Source organism: Polyodon spathula, chromosome 37, assembly GCF_017654505.1.
Source record: "Polyodon spathula isolate WHYD16114869_AA chromosome 37, ASM1765450v1, whole genome shotgun sequence".
NCBI classification, from domain to species: domain Eukaryota; kingdom Metazoa; phylum Chordata; class Actinopteri; order Acipenseriformes; family Polyodontidae; genus Polyodon; species Polyodon spathula.
This window is the reverse complement of record NC_054570.1, coordinates 3,668,159-3,685,043: the sequence shown is the minus strand read 5'-3', so window position 1 is coordinate 3,685,043 and position 16,885 is coordinate 3,668,159. Positions and strand designations below refer to the sequence as shown.

General features: G+C 49.3%; 1 protein-coding gene across 3 annotated transcripts in view; it reads left to right on the top strand.

The window, feature by feature from the left end:
- The window catches only part of LOC121304286 (neurogenic locus notch homolog protein 2-like), a 17,821-nt gene extending 1,283 nt beyond the window's left edge, over nucleotides 1-16,538 (top strand). The window contains exons 2-21 of one of the 3 annotated variants that reach the window (XM_041235325.1): nucleotides 992-1,073; nucleotides 1,336-1,508; nucleotides 1,643-1,798; nucleotides 3,345-3,530; nucleotides 3,805-3,930; nucleotides 4,952-5,104; nucleotides 5,468-5,655; nucleotides 6,945-7,077; nucleotides 8,118-8,363; nucleotides 8,729-8,841; nucleotides 9,075-9,418; nucleotides 9,593-9,928; nucleotides 10,183-10,388; nucleotides 11,341-11,650; nucleotides 12,020-12,207; nucleotides 12,597-12,685; nucleotides 13,830-13,959; nucleotides 14,201-14,298; nucleotides 14,496-14,917; nucleotides 15,820-16,538. In XM_041235325.1, the coding sequence (XP_041091259.1) occupies nucleotides 992-1,073; nucleotides 1,336-1,508; nucleotides 1,643-1,798; nucleotides 3,345-3,530; nucleotides 3,805-3,930; nucleotides 4,952-5,104; nucleotides 5,468-5,655; nucleotides 6,945-7,077; nucleotides 8,118-8,363; nucleotides 8,729-8,841; nucleotides 9,075-9,418; nucleotides 9,593-9,928; nucleotides 10,183-10,388; nucleotides 11,341-11,650; nucleotides 12,020-12,207; nucleotides 12,597-12,685; nucleotides 13,830-13,959; nucleotides 14,201-14,298; nucleotides 14,496-14,917; nucleotides 15,820-16,345 (4,205 nt within the window). In that variant the 3' untranslated portion in view covers nucleotides 16,346-16,538. Of the gene's footprint in view, nucleotides 1-991; nucleotides 1,074-1,335; nucleotides 1,509-1,642; nucleotides 1,799-3,344; nucleotides 3,531-3,804; nucleotides 3,931-4,951; nucleotides 5,105-5,467; nucleotides 5,656-6,944; nucleotides 7,078-8,117; nucleotides 8,364-8,728; nucleotides 8,842-9,074; nucleotides 9,419-9,592; nucleotides 9,929-10,182; nucleotides 10,389-11,340; nucleotides 11,651-12,019; nucleotides 12,208-12,596; nucleotides 12,686-13,829; nucleotides 13,960-14,200; nucleotides 14,299-14,495; nucleotides 14,918-15,819 lie in introns of those variants that run through there. The other 2 variants (XM_041235326.1, XR_005947934.1) reach the window with 2 other exon arrangements.
- Nucleotides 16,539-16,885: the final 347 nt, after the last annotated feature.

Genomic DNA, 16,885 nt, shown 5'->3' with positions numbered 1-16,885 from the left:
GAGCCACAATATCATTGTATATCTTCATATAGCTTTACAGCACTAGAGCCACAATATCATCACACATCTTCATATAGCTTTACAGCATTAGAGCCACAATATAATTTTATAACTTCATATAGCTTTACTGCACTAGCCAAAAGCTGGTCTGCTTGAACGGCTTCTAGTTTAAATAATACTGATGAAGGAACTAGAGCTCAAACTCTTGTCTGATTGACTCAGTTTCTTGAAGTTTGATTAAGGTTTTATTCTTTGATACATAACAGTGATTTTATAGACTAGCCTGTCGCATTGTTGTGAAGACCTGTGTTCCTGGGGGGGCTAGGTGGCACTAGTGGGTTATTGTTAATCCACTAGAGCAGCCTTTGACCTAGGGAGAGAGAGAGAGAGAGAGAGAGAGAGAGAGAGAGAGAGAGAGAGAGAGAGAGAGAGAGAGAGAGAGAGAGAGAGAGAGAGAGAGAGAGAGAGAAATTCCTTACTAATTTCAGGCAGTCATACTCCCTCCTCTCAGCCCACTTCCTGCCTCACTTCCTGTCTGGTTGTTTATCTTGGTGCCCCCTTTCAGGAAACTTCCTGTTCTCCTCTGTTCCGCACTTCCTGTTTCTGTTGTTTTGGTCACAGAATCAGCCCAGGCGACTTCCTGCCATTGCGGAGAGAAGCAGAGCTATTGTGTGCAGAGTACAATAGTGGAGCACACAGTAGCACTGACACACCAACACACACTAACCTTGACACACACTGAAACAACAACACACCCACAGTAACACTAAAAAAGCGACACATACACTAACCCTGACGCACCGACGCGCGCGCACACACACACACACTGACACACAGTGATACACACTGAAGCATATTACAATGCTTCAGTGTGTATCACTGCATATTACAAAACAAACTATGGTAAACTATGGTAAATGGATAGCATAACTGCATAACTGAAAAAGTGTGCCTGTGTGTGTATATGTGTCTGTGTGTGTTTGATTTGTAGGTCTGCAGTGCATTAACTCAGGGGATCCCTGCTTGAATGGAGGACGCTGTCTCACCAACTCTAACAAGACTGACTCCTGTCTGTAAGTACCATAGAACATCTGGGTTAGGGTTAGGGTTAGAGTAAGGGTGAGGGTTAGAATGACCTTAATGAAATGAAATGGCATCTCAGCCCATTGAACTGAATGGTGAGGCGAGGGCTGGATGTGAACCACAGAGCATAAGGTTAAAAACCAACAATTTTACCACTGAACCAGAGACCAATCTCTGACTTCGAGGCGAGTGCTGCTTAATGCAAAATGAAATATTGTGATGTAAAGTGTGCTCCCCTCTCGTTCTCCGCAGCTGTCGGCCAGGATTCTGGGGGTCTCTCTGCCAGTTTGGGGACCCCTGCTCTGGAAGCATCCCACGTTGTGTGAACGGGGGGACCTGTGTGCCGGTCCAGCTGCGAGGCAATGAGTCAGCGAGCCACACCTGCATCTGTACACCTGGGAGAACTGGTGAGAGAAGAGAGGGAGGTGAAGATAGGGGAGAGGGGAGTGTGTGTGTGTGTAGTTGGATTCTCTATATTATTATAGATCCTAATCCTTTTTCTCCCCTCCCTCTCCCCTCACTCACTCCTCTTCCCTTGTCCCCTCACTGTCCTCTCCAGGCCCGCGGTGCGAGCTGGAGGACGCCTGTCTGTCCCGCCCCTGTCACGAGGACGCTGTCTGCATCACTCACCCGTTGACAGGTCTGGCGGTGTGTACCTGTCAAACTGGGTTCAGCGGAGCAGACTGCAGAGAGGACCTGAACGAGTGCGAGATGGGTGAGAGAGAGAGAGAGAGAGAGAGAGAGAGAGAGAGAGAGAGAGAGAGAGAGAGAGAGAGAGAGAGAGATTATTTATAGAACTCTCAATTGCGTTGAATTTACTACATTTGAAATTGAAAAGTTTTCTTGTTAAAATGTTAGTGATTTAATTTCTTAATCTTCTGTCATTAAGTCTCATAAACAGTCTGAAGCCAGTGCAAGCACTGAATAGACCTGTAGAGTAAAGTAAATACCTTAAAGTTCAGATAACTCACCCCCATTGTCTTTGACCTGTCTTCACATGGTATTTGACCTGTCTTCACATGGTATTTGACCTGTCTTCACGTGGTCTTTTGCATAGCTGTTAGAAGTCAAGATCAAGTGCATCTGGGTTAGACATGCATCTTTATCGTAATCTAACTAATACACACCACCTAGCCATGCCTTTACCAGGGGAGACACTCAGGGACCCCTGCGCTCCCCTGACTGTATGATTCCCCCTGCAAACCACCTAGCCATGCCTTTACCAGGGGAGACACTCAGGGACCCCTGCGCTCCCCTGACTGTATGATTCCCCCTGCAAACCACCTAGCCATGCCTTTACCAGGGGAGACGCTCAGGGACCCCTGCACTCCCCTGACTGTATGATTCCCCCTGCACACCACCTAGCCATGCCTTTACCAGGGGAGACACTCAGGGACCCTTGCGCTCCCCTGACTGTGTGATTCCCCCTGCACACCCCCATCCGTGCCTTTACCAGTACTGACCATGTACTGAACCACTGGAGTGCAGAGTGATCAGGGCTGTACTGTGTATGCCTGCACTGAAGCGTTTTCTCTCTCCCCTCGCTCTTTCTCCTGCTATCCCTCTCTGCTTCCCTTTCCCTTTGTTATTGTGTGGTAATAGAGCTTGGGCAGAGTATATTTTAAGCCAGAAACCCATGACTAAGGAAGCAAAATGTACTTTGAGGGCGGGGAGTGGGCGCGAGCGTCAGGCTTGCCATTTCACAGAGTAGCGGGGGCGCGCCTAGTCTACAGAGAGGGAAGCAGAAATGATCAAACGTGTTGTTAGTTGCCTAAAGAGTACCTATCCAGGACAGCTTGAATGCGGATATTCTTAGATCTGTAAGTGGTGTTTTTTTTTAAGTTGGTTTTAAATCTATATGATAAACAATTGTATATGTTTATATGAAATAGTAGATTACAGGGCAGGGGCTAGGAGGTGGGGTATATATTTACCTGGTCCAAGACCTCATTCAAGTTAAAAAGGAAAATAAAGTGATAGCTAGAAGAAGATAGCTCTTATAATAGCATCTGGAAAAATGTCTATAGCAGTCACCAGCTACTTTAATGATTATTGTTATGACTATTTTTCTTTTCTTTTCCTTCTGAGCCAGTCTTTCTGTACAGTTTATGAACTGTTGCTGCACTGTTCCTGTCTGCCAGCTTATTAAACACCAATCACCTGGTTGAAACATATTTCCTGTGTCTTCCTACTTGCACTGCAACATCTTGTGCATCGGCCGCTCACGCTCTCCATGTCCATTCCTACCCCCCACCAAGCAGGCTTGAACCCGTGTGAGCACGGAGGTGTCTGTGTGAACACAGCCGGCTCCTTCCAGTGCCAGTGCCAGCGAGGGTACAGTGGGACGCGCTGCCACTCCGACATCAACGAGTGCCTGTCCCAGCCCTGCCAACATCGCGGCACCTGCATGGACAAGGCAGGGGGCTACCTGTGCATCTGTGAGCCTGGTGAGAGAGAGGGGAAGAGGGGGGAGACAGGGGCTACCTGTGCATCTGTGAGCCTGGTGAGAGAGAGGGAGAGAGGGGAGAAGGAGAGATGGAAGGGAGGGGAGAGAGAGGAGAAAGGGAGGGGAGAGGGAGAGGGTGAGGGTAAGAGGGAGATCTGAATCTTGCCCAATATGGACAGCATTGTGGATGTGTCACTAGACTGGGAGTGTGAGGGCTGGGTTAGTCCACAGAGCATGATGTGTTTAACCCCTCGCTCGCTGTCTGCATCCCTCAGGTTACACTGGTCTGCAGTGTGAGGAGGAGCGAGACCCCTGCCACAGCGCCCCCTGTGCAAACCAAGGGAACTGCAGGCAAGTGGACCGGCTGTACTACAAGTGTGTGTGTCAGCCAGGGAGCACAGGTGAGCAAGAAGAGGGAGTGAGAGAGATCGAGACAGAGTGGGAGTGTGGGAGTGCGAGGGTGTTTTTATTTGTGTTAGTTTGTAGTGTGACTCTTGCAATGTGTAGATCATTCATCCAGAACTTCAGAACCATATACACAAGTAAGATCAGAAACAGAGAAAGTCAAGCAGACAAACATTTGGGCTCTAGTGCCTTCATCAGTGTCACAGAGATTAACAGCCACTGTTTAAACCGTTAGGAACGATTCTCATAGCTAATTACTCCAAAATGTCAATAGTGCAGTTTTTTGCAATTCTAAAGCTAACAAGTCTGCCAGTGACAGTCACCCCCCATCGCCACGGCTCTACTTTCAAAACCAAAGTGACTTCATAAGCAATTCTCCAGATATGTAAAGTACAGATCTACGGATGTGCAGACAGACAGACACTCCCTATCTCCTCTCAATAACTTGAGCTAAACATTAATGCCAAGTTTCACGACAATGGGACAAGAGCTTCTCCAGATATATGGAGTGAAGTGTGACCACCTGCAATGCAACCCTCCACAGGGGGGCTCCTCTCCAGCAGGGAACAATAAGAAATCGAAGTCTCTTTTCTGGGTTAGTTTAGCTTTGTTGGGTGTGTGTCTTTCCTGTCTGAAAACCATGCTAACAGTTTGGATGGAAGGGGACAGTGTGTTTGTAGTCAGTGCTGTGTGTTTGCAGTGTTGCTGGATGGAAGGGGACAGTGTGTTTGTAGTCAGTGCTGTGTGTTTGCAGTGTTGCTGGATGGAAGGGGACAGTGTGTTTGTAGTCAGTGCTGTGTGTTTGCAGTGTTGCTGGATGGAAGGGGACAGTGTGTTTGTAGTCAGTGCTGTGTGTTTGCAGTGTTGCTGGATGGAAGGGGACAGTGTGTTTGTAGTCAGTGCTGTGTGTTTGCAGTGTTTCTGGATGGAAGGGGACAGTGTGTTTGTAGTCAGTGCTGTGCTTGGTGTTCCTAAGTAATGAGTCAGATTCTGTCCCTGTTATTGTCTCCCTCCCAGGCCCGCGCTGTGAGGAGCTCCTTGACAGGTGCGCCTTGAACCCGTGTCTGAACGGAGGCTCCTGTGTGGAGGGGGAGGGGGGTCTGCAGTGTGCCTGTCAGGGGGGGTATACCGGCCCTCACTGCGAGCACAGACTCGACTCCTGCAACCCCAGTGAGTACCACCAGCACTCTTAGTACAATCAGTACACTATGCCTGAACCCCCGCAATACCTGAACCCCCCTGAACCCCCGCCAATACCTGAACCCCCCCCCCTCAACAAAGAGTCTCTGAACAGCAAGGAATTCACTCGCTTAGATAACTGCAATATGACTGGAACCGGAATATTTCATACTGCACGATTTTACCTTAAAAAGTAAATTAAACCAAAAACCTAAACCATATAAAACACGTGTACCATCTAAAACAATATCATCTGTTTCCACATATAGAGCAAGCAGCAATCACGTGTATACAGTTACTATGCTTCCAGTGTACTTTGAAAGTCAATCTGATCGTCCTGTCTCTCCTCCCCAGGCACGGAGCGTATCATTGTGTGTCTGAATGGGGGACGCTGTGTGGACTCCCCCGGCTCTCCTCACTGCCTGTGTCTGGAGGGGTTTGTGGGCAGCGCCTGTCAGGACCCTGTAGACCCCTGTGAGAGGGGACCTTGCCTCAACGGGGGGGTCTGCACCCCACGGGGCAACACTGGATACACCTGCCAGGTAACACTGCACCCCCCGGCCAGTCCCTTATAGCAGAGTCCTATTGTGAAAGCATGGTAAAGCATAGGGAAGCATTGTAAAGCACAGAGAGGTCTGGTAAAGCATAGGGAAGCATTGTAAAGCACAGAGAGGTCTGGTAAAGCATAGGGAAGCATTGTAAAGCACAGAGAGGTCTGGTAAAGCATAGGGAAGCATTGTATAGCACAGAGCGGTCTGGTAAAGCATAGGAGAGCATTGTAAAGCACAGAGAGGTCTGGTAAAGCATAGGGAAGCATTGTAAAGCACAGAGCGGTCTGGTAAAGCATAGGCAAGCATTGTAAAGCACAGAGCGGTCTGGTAAAACATAGGAGAGCATTGTAAAGCGCAGAGCGGTCTGGTAAAGCATAGGAGAGCATTGTAAAGCGCAGAGCGGTCTGGTAAAGCATAGGAGAGCATTGTAAAGCGCAGAGCGGTCTGGTAAAGCATAGGAGAGCATTGTAAAGCACAGAGAGGTCTGGTAAAACATAGGAGAGCATTGTAAAGCACAGAGCTGTCTGGTAAAACATATTAAAAAACAAACCATGGCAAACTAACCCTTATAATAGTGTCCCATAGTAAAAGCACAGCACAATGTAATAAAGCAAAATAAAAGCACGGTAAGAAAACTGGCTTTTTATTTCCTGGCATCTCATTGGCTAATACCATTACCTGGAGGGTAGATTAACTTTCAATAGATGACCAGGAAATAAAGTATCTGCATAAATGTCTTTTCACCTGAACAGATATCCCTGAGCCACCTAAAGTTAAAGTTTCAAACCATAAAACTTGTTTCTGTCTTTTTTTTTTTTTTTGTAACAGTTGCCCATTTTCTAAGTGCAATAAGACCCTCTTGGTTTGCATTCGTGTAATCCCTAGTGAGAATAGAGGTCTTTGATTCCATGCCTGTGCGGGTTCAGCATTGCAAGGCCAGGCACTGCTGGGTTTGGTTCTGCTCAGTTTCATGCTTATGTTGTATCACAGTTTGGTATTAATGTCCCCTCTCTTTCAAGACTGCTCGTTTTAACATGGCAGAGTACTGTCAGAGTGTAAATACAGGAAAAGCATGGGGGGGGGGGCCCTGCACACCCTGGTTCAGATGCCTCTAAGTGCTGTCTGTCTCCCTGGGTATACTGGTGCGCTGCCTCACTGCCTCTAACTGCTCTCTGTGTCCCTGCCTCCCAGTGCGCTGCCTCACTTCCTCTAACTTTTCTCTGTCTCCCAGTGCTGCTGTCTCACTTCCTCTAACTGCTATCTGTGTCCTTGTCTCCCAGTGCGCTGCTGGCTTCACTGGCTCGAACTGCTCCAGTGCTGTGGATGAGTGTCTCTCTCAGCCCTGTCAGAACGGAGGCAGCTGCGTAGATCGCATCAACTCCTTCCAGTGTGTGTGCCCTGAGGGAACCAGCGGTGAGTCTGACAGACCCTCTCCCCACACCCCTCCGTCCACCCTCCACCACCCTCCCTCCCTTCGTCATTTATATGACGGTGTTACAAAGGCATTTTTTGAAGAAGCTGGTTTCATTCGTGCTCAGTATTGCAGTCAGCAGTGCTTACACAGAGTAACTGCAAGTTCTACAGTCACCAGCAGAAAGGATGTTATGCGCACAGCCAAGTCATCCAAGAAGTACCAGAACGCTGGTGCTGACAATTAGAGGGCATACGATCTACAGTACATGGTATGTGGATGCTCTGTTTTTTATTTTATTTGATATACGCACTTATATTCTAACCTCCCCACAACAAGTGTCCTGATTTTTTCATTCTTGCTACCTGGTCGCCCTATTTCGATCTTCCTCTGCTCTGGAAGCTTTTTCACAAGGTCACGCACTGTGTCAGAATGTTCCTGGCTATTGACAGCTACAGACTGGAATGCTTTTGTTTCAGATGTAAGTAGAACCTCACGACTCGTTTCTGAATGTGGAGCAGCCTTGCGTATCGCCCGAGCTCGGCTCTACAGGCATTGCTTGAAGCACTTCTCTGCTTCTTTGATGCATAATGCATACTTTCTCATGGGGTTTTATCTCATTTATTGTAATCCTGGTTCAAGGTTGGAGACCTCCCTCTCATAGAGGAGAATGGGCATGATAACACAGTCAAATAGTTTGCTCCAGATTTTGTCCGATGGATTGATGATATAGAATGTAGTCTTTATGTGGTGGATTGCCTGCTGTTTGAAGTTTCCTGAAGCATGGAGCTATTCCTAGATAGCTATAGCTGCTTGTGTGCTCTAGAAGTTCCACATTGAAATACAAAGTCTTATTCTTTAGTGTTATTTTTGGATTTCTTTTGGAAAATCATAATTTTGGTCTTGCTTAAATTTAATTGCAGCACCCATGTTTTCAATTGGCCTAAAAGATTTATGCTCTGTTGTAAGCTCTCTCTCTCTCTCTCTCTCTCTCTCTCTCTCTCTCTCTCTCTCTCTCTCTCTCTCTCTCTCTCTGTTCTAGGCTCTCTCTGTGAAGTCGACCATGACGACTGTGACCCATTGACCTCTGAACCCCTGTGTTTCCATGGGGGTGTCTGTGTGGACAGGGTCGGAGGTCATGCGTGCCTGTGCCCTCCTGGCTATGTGGGGGCTCGCTGCGAGGGTGACGTCAACGAGTGTCTGTCCAACCCTTGCATCCAGCCAGGGTCACTGAGCTGCGTCCCCGGAGTCAACCAGTACCACTGCCTCTGCAGGACTGGGTATACTGGTGAGTGCACTGGGGACCATTCATACACAGTCACTGCAGGACTGAGTCACTCTCTGTTTCAGGGTCACAGCATGTGAGGGTCACTCTGTTTCAGGGTCACAGTGTGTGAGGGTCACTCTGTTTCAGGGTCACAGTGTGTGAGGGTCACTGTTTCAGGGTCACAGTGTGTGGGGGTCACTCTGTTTCAGGGTCACAGCGTGTGAGGGTCACTCTGTTTCAGGGTCACAGCGTGTGAGGGTCACTCTGTTTCAGGGTCACAGTGTGTGAGGGTCATTCTGTTTCAGGGTCACTGTGTTTCTGACGGACAGTCTGTTTCAGAGTCACTGTTTGTGAGGGTCTCTCTTCTCCTTTCTGTTTCTTCCCAGGTCAGCACTGCGAGTCTGTGATTGACAGCTGTCAGTCAGCCCCCTGTCAGAATGGAGGAGTGTGCACTGTGGAGCCAGGGACACCCCTGGGGTACACCTGCCATTGCACACAGGTGAGAGTGTGAGGGGAGAGAGATGAGAAGGGGGAGGGTCCATTTTAGGAATGAGATTACTTTTTATCATGTTTAAAAAATAAGGACTTGAGAGAGAGGAACCAAGATACAATGGGACAAACATAGATAACATAAAAATAATAATAATAATAATAATAATAATAATAATGATGATGATGATGATGATGATGATGATGATGATGATGATCCTTCGCTCTCTTTGCTCTCTTTAGGGTTTCTCGGACCCGGACTGCAGTACCCCCCTCCTCCAGCCCCCCTCCCCCTGCCTCTCGCAACCCTGCCAGTCGGGGGGCACCTGTGTGCCAGTGCGGGGGTCGCCCTCTGGCTTCCGCTGCCTGTGCACCCCCAAACACAGCGGGGCGCGCTGTGAGAGTGACAGAGAGGGGGAGGGGGCACAAACACACACCTTCCCTTTCACCCCTGACCCCTGGACACTCTGCCCCCCTGCTCTGGGCTGCCCTCAGAAGTTCAGGGACGGGAGATGCGAAGCGGAGTGTGCCGGAGCAGAGTGTCTAAGAGATGGGTTCGACTGCCTGACAGACAACACCGCCTGCGAGTAAGTGAGGGAGGGAGGGAGGGAGGGAGAGAGGGAGGGGGAGTATTTTTATGCGAACCGGGTCAGTGGCGCAGGACTGCATCTGTTTGTCTGTCTGTGAGTCATTGATACAAAAGTAAAAGCTGAACTCACAATTGCTCTGTCTGCTAAATCCCATGTCTCCTCCCTCCCCAGCCCCCGCTATGTGCACTACTGTCGGGATCACTATGGGAACGGTCACTGTGAGTCGGGGTGTCACAGTGGCCCCTGTGGCTGGGACGGAGTGGATTGTTTTGGGGGTGCGCCTCGCGGTTTTGAGGGCTCCCTGGTGCTCCTGACCTCCTTGTCCGTGGGGGAGGTGCTGAAGGGGAACCTCTCTTTGCTGTGGGGTCTCAGCGCTGTGCTCAGGACAGGGGTGAGGATGATGGGGACCCCGCAACCCTCCGACCCCCGCCGCGACCTCCGCGACCTCCGCGACCTCCGAGACCTGCAGCGGTCAGGGCCGGGGCAGGAGGAGGATGATGTCACTGGGTGAGAGTTCACAGTCAGGTTACACTTAACATGCTTGCAGGCTTATTGAGGCTCTCTGTCTCTCTCTCTCTCTTGCTCTCTCTCTCTCTCTCAGCTCCTTGGTTCTGATTCAGGTTGATAATCGCCCCTGCTCTCTGTCTCTCTGTCTCTCTCTCTCTCTATCTCTCTCTCAGCTCCTTGGTTCTGATTCAGGTTGATAATCGCCCCTGCTCTCTGTCTCTCTCTGTCTCTCTCTCTCTCTATCTCTCTCTCAGCTCCTTGGTTCTGATTCAGGTTGATAATCGCCCCTGCTCTCTGGTCCCTGATTCCTGTTTCCACACGGCTGAACAGGCTGCCCACTTCCTTTCTGCGGTGATGTCACAGGGGGGCAGGATCCTCCCAGAACTCCCCTTCCCACTGACGGCAGTGTGGGGTGTGGGGGGGATGGGCGAGGGCGAGGGCCAGGCCAAGGAGCATGAAGGTGAGGAAACCAAAACAGCTGAAAGACCTACTAACTCAACTACGAAACCTACTAGTCAACTACGAAACCTACTAACTCAACAACTAACCCTACTAACTCAACAACTAACCCTACTAACTCAACACATGTCTGGAATTCTTTAGTTAGCTACTTGAAGTGATTGACTGCAGGGCCGGCCTTACCTCCTTGTGGGCCCTAAGCAGTGGACACTTGGGCCCCTCCTTTCAGCTCTTACAAGGGTTGGTCAGTTCTGCAGTGTTTATTATAGTATTCTGTGATTAGTAAGCAGTAGCAAAGCAGGCTATAAATGACATAGCAAAGCTATTGTGATAAAGGTCCAGGACTTTGCCTCTGTTATATGTGGATTGGGACTGCTAACCCTAACCCTAACCCTAACCCTAACCCTAACCCTAACCCAAAGCCTAACCCTAACCCAAAACACACCTTCAAACTGCCAGGCTGGGCAGAGCCTTATTAAGGCTTAACAAAGAAGCTTTTGTTACACCTGAAAATGTTGCTATGAATTCAGTAACTCTCACCACCAGAAATACCTGTTTTTGCTTTTTGTGCCACACAATGAAAATGCTTTGCTGGCTTTTGAGCATGTCATTCACTTCTGCTCTTCATGTTCTCTTGTGAGCTACAGAGAGAGCCCTAATTATAATACTGTACAGACGCAATTCAGAAATACAAGCAATGAGCACAGACTACAATCTCCCAAAACGTAAAGTCTGGCTTGTTTGTTAACTGACTCTTTGCTCTGCTACTGAACCACACTGAATTCGCTTACACAGCAACAATGCTCAATAAGAAATGTTTACCCATGTCTGTACTTTGTGAAAGTGGCGCGGTGCGAGCAAGCATCCAAGTTCAAGACCAGTGGAAGCAATGTGCGAGGCCCTTTGTGGCTTGGGGCCCCTTCTTTGATTCCTGTCTCCCTCTCCCCTCCCAGACCCCCCCTCTCTCTGGCTCTGGGTTGCTATTGGCATGGCCTCCGCGCTGGTCCTCGCAGTGGCAGCCATTGTGATCGGGGTGAAGGTCATCGCCCCCCGCAGGTGCGGTGGGGAACTGCCGGCAGTGCGCAGCCAGCACAGACAGGGCAGCGCAGTACACAGCAGGGACCACCAGGGGGCAGCGTGGAACAGCAGCAGCCGCAGCAGCACAGGACTGACTCGGAGCAAGAAGCAGAACGGGCAAAAACAGGGCAAGGATTCCGGGAGGAAGAGGAGGGAGCCGCTGGGAGAGGACGCCATTGGGTTGCGGTGAGGAAAGGCGCTATATAATACTGAGAATGTAATACTGGGCTTTATTTAGTGTGGTCCTGCCAGCATTAGCTTGTGTACAGTACAGCACAGGGAGGCTCTGCCCAGCATACAGCAGGCAATGCCAGGGCACTAGATCAGAACTTTATATAGACACCACGCTGGGTAGCTGCTGTAGTTCTGTACAGGGTTTATAGTGTTATATAGTGTTATATAGTGTTATATAGTGCGGTCGTGTGAGCATTGCCAAACACACAACAGGAATGATAGTGTAAGACAATATAAAACCCTGTGCAGAACTACAGCAGCTACACGGTGTCTGTATAAAGTTCTAACCTGGTTTGTTTTTGTCTGTTTCTTGAACCCCAGTCCTTTGCGTCACAATCCTGATTATGGAGAGGAAGTGGATTTCACCCAGAGTTCCCTGGAAGAGGGGCCTCCTGGAGACAGGAACTTACATCCCGAGGAGGACGATGACAGCATCCGTGACCATCGACCCCTGGGGCAGAAGCACTTCCAGGTCACATCTGATATCCCACAATCTCCTGGGAGACAGGGTAGGACGCCATTACATCATCGATAGCCTTAACCAGGGCTTTGAGATGCATTGTCTCTCCTCTCATGAAGAGTAACATGTACAGCTGACCTTATATTTTCCTGCAACCCCAATATCAGCACTGTCTGAGAAATGATGACTTTGTAGAGAGCTATGATTTAGATACATTCTCAGACTTTACAGCAGTGCGGAGCAAAAAGCGCTCTGAAAGAAACGGGGTCCACCGTTTCAGTTCACAAAGTAGTGCAACACATGGTTCATGTTGTTATTGCTCTCCTTTGCTACAAATTTGCACGTGACACCATGGCTGTGTGTGATGACTGAAGGTCTGCAGTGACAGAGGGTTTGTGTCTCTGTGCTGTGTTTGATATTCTTCTCCTCTCATTCTAGATGGTGGTGTGGGGAGTGCTCTGCTCGGCTCAGCTTCTGAGTTCAACTGCAGCTCTGATTGGACCGGCTCCAGAACTGCACTGTGTCAGGTACTTGAACACACTGCAAGGAACCTGCCAACACACTGCACAGAGTGTAGAGATCCACACTACACAGAGCACTAGAGTACAGGAATCCACACTGCACAGAGCACTAGAGTACAGGGATCCACACTGCACAGAGCACTAGAGTACAGGGATCCACACTGCACAGAGCACTAGAGTACAGGGATCCACACTGCACAGAGCACTAGATATTTACCCATTGAGACCGAGGCCTCATTTACAAAGAGGGTCCTGGAAAAGCACTAGAGTACAGGGATCCACACTGCACAGAGCACTAGAGACACACTGCACAGAGCACTAGAGTACAGGGATCCACACTGCACAGAGCACTAGATATTTACCCATTGAGACCGAGGCCTCATTTATAAGGGGTCATGGAAAACAATAAAGCGACAATCTCAAAGTACAAACAACACAATAAAAACATGTACGATTCAAACTTAATCAGCAGCACACAGAGATGAGAGGACAGAATAAATAAGACCTGTGTCTGTCTGTTACTGTGGGCTGAGGGAAAAGCATTGGCAGGTTGCAAGCAATTCCCAAATACGATCTTTAAATCCAGAGGAGGAGAAGTTATCAACTCCATCTTCACACTACGAAGGAAACAGTTCCACGTCTTTGCGAGTTGATACACAGAAGGTACTTCTCCTGCACGTGTTCAAACCCTCAGAGCAGCAACATGAACAAAATGCTGAGAGTGTAAGCTGTAGTCAATGCTAGTCCTGTCTATCAGAGTTTACAGTAGTGCTGTGTCACTGTTAGACAAGATGCTGTTTACATAACGAAACAAGTCAGTGGGAGACCGTTCTTGTCAGACCGAGTGCCTACGGTAGTGAGGAGACTTCTCTCTCCTCAAAGCCTGCCCCCCCCCCCCCCCCCCCTCTCCTCACACCCTGTTCTAATATAAGCTTTGGAGCTGTGCTCTGCCCCTCTCTCTCCTCATACACTGTTCTTTTTGAAGGCCTCGGAGCTGGGCTCTGCCCTTTCTCTCCTCACACCCTGTTCTTATTGAAGGCCTCGGAGCTGTGCTTTGCCCTCTCTCTCTCCTCACATCCTGTTCTTTTTGAAGGCCTCGGAGCTGTGTTCTGCCCCCTCTCTCTCTCCTCACACCCTGTTCTTTTTGAAGGCCTCGGAGCTGGGCTCTGCAGATAGCGAGGGGGTAACAGCTCTGATCTCAGCCACCAGGCTCTCTGCGGAGAGCAGAGTGAGAGAGCTGCTGCAGAGAGGAGCTGACGTGAACAGGACTGACCACAGAGGTGAGAGAGAGAGAGAGAGAGAGAGTGAGAATGTCAGTGTGAGTGGTGGACAGGACTGAGCACAGAGGTGAGAGAGTGAGTGGGCATGTCTCTGCTATTTGTGTTCGTGTCTGTGCTTTTTGATTTCCATGACTGTCGTTCCACTTGTTTAATGAAAGATGCTGAACTGATAATATAGAAGGATCCTGTATATAACTACATTTCACTGCTCCTCCTCCTCCTCCTCCCCCCTCTCTCTCAGGCAGGTCTGCTCTCCACTGGTCCTCTGCAGTGAATAACCCCTCTGCAGCTCGCACCCTGCTCCAGCACGGGGCAGCTATAGACCTGCAGGACTGCAAGGTGAGGAGGCAGGCAGGCAGGAGTCACACCAGCACTGCATTATATTGCAATGGAAGGATTGCACACTTTTATTTATATGAAGGCACTGGTTACTCTTACATTATGAAAATGTAGAGTATCCCTTTAAATATTTTTGTTGTTGGACCCTGCACTGTGTTGTGAATGGTTTAACCCGCCACCTCCTCTTTTCCACTCAGGGTGAAACGCCCCTCTTCCTGGCAGCCAGGGAGGGGAGCTATGACACTGCTAGGCTCCTCCTCCAGGGAGGGGCCAATCAGGAGCTGCCAGATCACAGGGGGCGGCTCCCACGTCACATGGCCCAGGACCGCTCACATCACGACATCCTCAGGCTGCTATTGGCTGCTGCTGGGGGTCAAGGCCCACCAATCAAGAAAAAGGGAACTACAAATGGACTACAAAACAAGATGGCTGCCGCCAGGGACGGCAGAAATTATCTGTATCATTTTGGCTGGCAGGAGCCTCATAATTACCCACAATCCTTTTGTGAGGCTGGGTATGGGCGGCCCTACAATGTTCACGGCAGGAGTGCTTCCTTTTCCGGGGTCATAGGTCACCATCAGAGCTTTGCTCACCCGGGAGCGAGGATTCACAGCAGGGAGTAAGTGCACAGTGCAAATGCCCTTCAGTAATGGCAGTGTTCTCTGGAGTCAGTACTGAGTGCACGGGTGGGAGGTCGTGTGATTGGGTTCGAATCCTGTTGCTAGTCTGTGGCCCACAGGTGGCGCTGTCTGAACTAGCAGCTCCCGTGGGGTTAGAGAGTGGAAAGTTTGATTTGGGGAGGTGTCTAAGTTTTATCTTGACTGAGCGTTGTGCAGTGGACTCCCAGAAACAAGCTGCTTTACAACTGATTTGGTTTCTAAATAATAATTCCTTATTTTGCTTTCAATGGGAAATGTAGAACGTTTAACAGAAACTCAAGAAATTCAATGACAAACATATTAATCTCTATGAGAGACAGGGTCAGATGGATACTGCATTGATCTCTATGAGAGACAGGTTCAGATGGATACTGCATTGATCTCTGTGAGAGACAGGTTCAGATGGATACTGCATTGATCTCTGTGAGAGACAGGTTCAGATGGATACTGCATTGATGAGAGACAGGTTCAGATGGATACTGCATTGATCTCTGTGAGAGACAGGTTCAGATGGATACTGCATTGATCTCTGAGAGACAGGTTCAGATGGATACTGCATTGATCTCTGTGAGAGACAGGTTCAGATGGATACTGCATTGATCTCTGTGAGAGACAGGTTCAGATGGATACTGCATTGATCTCTGTGAGAGACAGGTTCAGATGGATACTGCATTGATGAGAGACAGGTTCTGAGAGACTCAGATGATACTGATTGATCTCTGTGAGAGACAGGTTCAGATGGATACTGCATTGATCTCTATGAGAGACAGAGTGAGTTGTATGTACTGCCTGTCAGACAGAGTGAGTTGTATGTACTGTCTGTCCTGTGTTTGATCTCCTCTCCTCCTCCTCCTCCTCTCAGGGAGTGGGCAGCTCTCCGCAGTGGCAGGCTCTCCCCTCAGCACTGGACGCAGCCTCACAGCCAATCAGTGACCGCCCTGGTGAGCCCCAGAATCCACGCCAAGTCCTCTCGACCAATCGACACGCTACAGGAAGTGACCTCAGAGGCCGAGGAGGAAACAGGAAGCGTTGCCTCCCCCAGGGGGCACCAGGCCCAAAACCTAAAACAGGAAGAGGCGCCTCACTTCCTGTACTCCCATGAGCAAATGCGGCCAATGGGGCGGCAGAGATCGTTTTCCTGTAACCAGCATGCATTGCGGCGCTCTAATGTCACGCCGTGCCATCCTCTCGACCAATCAGCAGGTTCAAATCCAAGCCCTGCCTCTCTGGTGACGGTAGCCGATGGGAATGCTGAAGCCCGTTGTCTGAGTTCCTCCTCTGCATCATCTGACCAATGCGGAAAGAGTTTGTGCAAAAAAGGGGACAGCAACGGCCAATCAGATTGCAAGGTTGAAGTGGAAGGCAGTAACTGTGCTGGGGGGAGATAGACAGGACAGAGCAGGCACACATTGTGAACTGAAGACCAGCTTTGAGAACAGTGATGAGCAACATATAACAGACTTACAAGCTGGTAATATAAAGACCCTGTCTGCTCTGCTTAGCTTTACACTAAACAAAAACATCTCACTGTCAATAGAGTGTACCCCATGGGACTGATTCACCTGCCATAGCACTGTCAATAGAGTGTACACCATGGACTGATTCACCTGCCATAGCACTGTCAATAGAGTTTACACCATGGGACTGATTCACCTGCCATACCACTGTCAATAGCACAGCATGGGACTGATTCACCTGCCATAGCACTGTCAATAGAGTGTACACCATGGGACTGATTCACCTGCCATAGCACTGTCAATAGAGTGTACACCATGGGACTGATTCACCTGCCATAGCACTGTCAATAGAGTATACCCCATGGGACTGATTCACCTGCCATAGCACTGTCAATAGTGTACACCATGGGACTGATTCACCTGCCATAGCACTGTCAATAGAGCACACCATGGGACTGATTCACCTGCCAT